Source organism: Parambassis ranga, chromosome 8 (assembly GCF_900634625.1).
Source record: "Parambassis ranga chromosome 8, fParRan2.1, whole genome shotgun sequence".
In the NCBI taxonomy this organism is placed as follows: Eukaryota; Metazoa; Chordata; class Actinopteri; family Ambassidae; genus Parambassis; species Parambassis ranga.
The window spans coordinates 15415898-15421347 of NC_041029.1; the positions used below are offsets into that span (position 1 = coordinate 15415898).

At 43.6% G+C, this 5450-nt stretch overlaps 1 protein-coding gene across 1 annotated transcript; it reads right to left on the minus strand.

The window, feature by feature from the left end:
- Positions 1–1960, minus strand: fmc1 (formation of mitochondrial complex V assembly factor 1). The gene is given in 6 exon segments (XM_028412512.1): positions 1–340; positions 343–450; positions 453–474; positions 1808–1830; positions 1833–1869; positions 1871–1960. Coding segments are annotated over 6 exon segments (324 nt in total). The 5' UTR covers positions 1937–1960; the 3' UTR covers positions 1–272.
- Positions 1961–5450: the final 3490 nt, after the last annotated feature.

Here is a 5450-nt window from a genome sequence, read left to right on the forward strand (position 1 = left end):
TAACAATGATTGGTATTTTAATGGGAGACATAAATCTAAATGCACTTACAGTCCATTAAAGCAGCAAGGAAACACAGACAAAAGGAAGCTACACTATATTAACACATTTCCAATCACAGCTTATTATTTCCTTAGTAGGACAACAAAACAAGAAGAATTCCCTCAAAGCTGTTCATAATGGCACAGCCTCCATCCTGCCAGGCTCCCGTCACACATTTACACCTCTGAGTGGAGTTCAATCCATGTGACCGGATGACTTTCTTACAGTGTCCTTATTTCTCCCAGCCTTTGCCTCCTGGCTGCGTGGGCAACCTGAGCCCCACGAGGCCGGCCACCTGTCAGGGCTGCGCTCCCCTTTGCTGTGGTAAAAGTTGTGCAGGGCCAGGTGGTTCCTGGTAGACGCCAGCAAACACAGGTACGTGTTTGAGGTGTGATGGGCCTCCTGCTGGCACGGCAGTACCGTTCTCCTGTTACCTGTATGGGAAAGGTAAATAAGGAAAACATAAATGAAGGAACGGCAAGTATGCATGTGAAGAAGACAACCTGACCAGGTACACAGTGCAGGTCTAATCAGACCTTTTCCTCAAATATTCTACATTTTGTGCAAATATTGTGGCAACAACCTTTTCCATAGGACCGAAAATGTAGAAAGAATTCTGCTCTAGCCATGTAAACATTTAGAAGTGCAACACAGATAAAAATATAATGAAGTTTATAAATAACAACCTGGACTAACATGCAGCATGAGTCATGGTATCTGACTGAAGCATAAACAGTCATGCTGCCACAGCGTCCACTCCACTTAGAAAGAAAAAGCACACAGCTACACGGACAGTAAGCATTAGGTCCGCCTGTATATAGAGTCTCAGCTATATAATTATAATGCCTTGGGATCCCCTTCCAAGCAGCGCTAATACAAAATGACAAGCAAGAGTTCCTCCTAGCTGTTTTGCTCCAGTGACTGCACATTCATTCAATCACACTGGTGAGCCATGTTCTCCCGAGCATTACTAATACAAGCTTTAAGCCTATATGCCTAAACAGAAATAACAACAGAACCACAAGCACTTAGGCGACATGTTTAATGCCACGAGTTGAATGGTAGAGCAGAACAGAGGACTGCCCTTCTCTAAACAAAACAAAAAAACAACTTAAGGGTGGAAGAAGCTCCTTACTGTTGATTAATCAAAACATATTGTTTTTACAGTAGTTTGTTGCAGTATTTGTTAATGTAGTTTATGATGAAAAACGCTTATTACTGAAAGATTTGAATACAGTATATTGGTAATGCACAGATAATATTTTTAATAGATTTCAAACACAGCTAATGGTCTCTGATTGATATCCTACAAATTGTTGAAACTTTCTTAACGATTTATATTCATAATATAAATATATATAATAATATTTATAATAATAATAATAATTGTACATTAATTAATGCATAAAAATCGGTTTGAATCCTAATAATCCCGGTAGCAGGTTGCACGTGTTTACTTTAGCTGCATTCATAGTTTGTTATGCTAAACGTTACTGCTAGCTAATGTTAGCATGCCCTTCTGCTTCACAGTCACCTTGCTTTGAACCATTGCTTGTAATACCCGTGAACATATCGACAGGCCCCTCCAGCATCCGACTGTTTTATTCCGTTTATTATCATATTTGTTAAACTAGCAAAACGGTACCGAAACGTAGTAATTTATATTAGAAGATAAATACTGTTAGCCGCTCAAGTCCCATGCAGTGTTGTGGTTAGTTAGCAACTTAGCTAACGTTAGCCTAGCTTAGAGTAAGTTCAGAAACTCGCCTTATTCTTGCGAAACTGGTCCAGACATAGCCGTAAGCCAGTGACTGCTTGTATCCTGGTCCCTTGGATGGTCCGTAGTTCTTTCAGTATTCCCCGGCAGACCCGCAGCGGTGATGACAGCGCTGCCATCTCTGAACGGTGGTGCAGCGGTCGAGCAGCGAGACTGGAAAGGCAAGGCAGACGTTCTCAATCCAACGCAGAGCAATCGATGCGCAGCTCAACCCAACCACATGGTGGCGACACGGTCACACTACCGTGTGCTGCTGGCGTCTGTGTCGCTGATGTTTTTCCTCCCAACTCCTAAGGTAACTTGAATTAAAATTAAAAATGTCAGTGAGGGAATGAGTGCTCACGTTGCAGTTGCTATGCCAACAGTATGGCATTCAAACCTCTCTCATCCACCTCCTCCATCAGAGGCTCTGTGTGAAGCAACCCTCGGCTACTAGATCAGCGTTAATACCTGTCAGCCGCTGAATCACATCGTGCAAACTCTTTGTTTATTCAATTATTTCTCTGCCAAAATGAGCAAAAACGTTAGTTTATAGTGTCAAAATAACACAAATACAGGCGGAACTATGACATTTAGCACTTAATGTATCTTCACAAGGCCAAGCAGAGACTTTGAAGAGTCCATTGAAGCTGCAGTTACTGAGCCTAATTTACATAAATTCCACCTGCAGCTTCATTGAATTGATTGTGTAGCACATCCTGTGTACCACGCCCTGCTCATCACTGTGAACACAGACTTTATGAGTTAAGTTATTGGAAGCTTGTTGTCGTAATCTTATTTTTGTGTTTTTTGTTGTCGACAAAGAATCTGTTTTCTTTGTGCGTTGTGCTTGTTTATTTCACTCAATATATTCATAGCTGCTTTGATTTAGACACTCAGCAGCATCCATTCATCACCATGGCAACACTGAGTTTAGCTAAGGGCGCGATGAAGAGGAGACGATCAGTCCTTTTGATGCTTTGTCCAACTTTAATAGGAAAAAAAAAAAATAAAAATAAAATCACGGCGCTTCATCACACAGGTGGAGAAAACGCTGACATTATATTGTAAGTGGATTACAGCGCGTAGGAGTGACACAGAGGGCAGGTGTTGGGATGATCTGAGGTCAGGGCATCACACTGGATGTTCTCACTCTGTTCTGAGGTGTATTGATGATTGACTCTAGGGGGAGCCAGTCTCTTATCAGTTTCACACACCGGTTTGGTTCCTCGACATTTGTTGGAAGGCTCCCCTCTCCTCCTCCTCTTCCTCCTCCTCCTCTCTCTCTCTCTCTCTCTCTCTCACACACACACACACACACACTCTCTTTCAATGAATACTAATGCAGCGAGTGGGCCCACCTCCCTTCCTCCCATCTTTTCGCAGGGATGGGCGGGAGAGAGAGAGGGGAGACAGAGCAATTCCAGCTCAGTATCCTTCCTCATGAGGTAGGCAGTGCTTGACTAGCAGCAGCCCCCCATTGCCTTTTTTTTTTTAAAGCAATATTGGTGATACTGTGCGTTGCCTCTGCAACAATGTCTAACCTGTGTGAGTGGCGAGAGACGTCTGACCAGAGTTGAGACAGAGACAGAGACAGAGAGAGAGACAGAGAGAGAGAGAGAGAGAGGAGGGAGAGGACATCTGAGCCTGCTTTTTTTGTTATCATCTGGATGGGAAGTCTTTTTTGGGAGGAGAGACAGAAGAAAGCAGAAGGCAGCCGGGGAAGGGGAACAACTGGCAACAGCCAATCCCCCCTTCCACACTCTCAGACTGGAGACAACGGAGGCCACTGGAGTATTTGCTTTTATCTTTCGTTTTTTGTTCTTTTTTTTCCTCATCGCGCTGCTGGGAGGTGCTTTACCTTTTCATTTGCTTGCTCTCTCCGTCCTCTGTCTTCTCATCTATTTCGCCATTTACCTGGTCAACAATTTCTTCTATGTATGAGCCAGACACGGAAGGAGAGAGAGAGAGAGAGAGAGGCAGAGAGGCAGAGAGAAAGAGAAAAGAGGAGGGGGATTTTTTTTTTTTACCACCCCTTTTATCCTCTTTTTTTTTTTGTTTCTTCCATTCATTCCTCCTTCCCTCTCCATCGCTATCACTTCAAGCCCTTTTCTATCCTCCTGTGCAGCCCACGCTCCCTCCTCCCTTCACTGCCTCCCTCCTTCCTCCTCCTCCTCCTCCTCCTCCCTCCTGCCACCGTCCACTCGTAACTTTGGCTACTTTTTTGACTCCACCTGTGTTTTAATTTCCTTAATTTAGAAGCATTTTAACTGGCTTGCCTGTATTTTCTATCCTTTTTTCACTTTTGTACCTATCCCTCTCCCTCCTTCTCTTTTTTCCTCCTCCAAACCATCCTGTGCATCTTTTTTTGGCCGATTCTTAATTCTAACCATAGGTAGGTCTAATTTAGTGTTTAGTGTCTGTCTCCAAGTCTTTTTTCTGTGTATGCGAGGTGTTTTGTGTTGGGGTGCACACACACACACACACACACACACACACACACACACACACACACACACGACCTACAATCTAACTGCTGGTGTGACCATGGCTCCCCTCCCATTCAGCTCTCAGCTGATTCTTGCCTCATGCCATGTCCTCCCTACGTCACTCCCCCCTCTTCCATCTGTGTCTTCCGACTTTTCTTTTTGTTCTCCAAGACCACAGTGACTCATCAAGCACGCACCTTTTCTCCGGTCGTCATCTCGGAGCCACATTGTGATTTTTTTTTTTGTAAATGTGCACAAAAAGTCTGTCATTAAAACATCTGAAGCGGCCCTCTGATCACACTCCCTCCCTCTCTTCCTCCCTCCTTCACATGTTTTCTGTCGCACACTGAGACACACGTCTGCTCTTTTCCTCAGATTCATGTTGATGAGGTGAAGGTCGAAGCGAGCAGAGGTCTGTTGTTTCAAAGTGACGTCCTTTCTATCAGGGTGTCATCTGTGTTTACACAGTCCTCTGCCTCCGTTTTCTGCTGCCCTCTTTTCCTCCCTCTCTCTCTCTCTCTCTCTCTCCTCTCTCTCTCTCCCCCTCTCCCTCTCTCTCTTTCTGTCTTTCTGAACTGACTCTCATTCCTGCAGTCAGACACACACAAGCACTCAAAGAGAATGGACTAAAGAAAAAAGAACCTGGCTTTATCATCCGGAGGATTTTTCCCTCTTCTTTTCCTCCTCCATCATTTTTTTTTTTACACTCACTTGGCTTCATACTTTAATCACCCCTCTCTCTCTCTCTCTCTCTCTGCATCCTTGTTTCCTCTCCTCTCCCTCTCTCACCTCCTCTCAATTGATCCACTCATTGATCTATTTTTTTTATGATGCACTTCATTATCAACTTGACTATTGAAATACAAGGTGCAGATAATTCATGATTATGGTGTGTGTGTGTGTGTGTGAGCTATAGATAGATGCATAGCAAAGTAAATAGAAAAGCACACTTTTCTTCTCCATCTCCTTTTTGGTTTTTAATTTCCAATTTTTTTACTTTTTAGTTTTTTTGTTTTGTTCCTGAAGGAGATTTATTGCCGCTCTTCGTCAATTACACGAAGATAATGGGAAGTGTGACTCTTGGGCAACCGTGAGAAAGGCGCTCTGGATATAGATGTTTTCCTGTGGAATTACCCTTTAAATCCTGGATTAGATTCTAAATGAC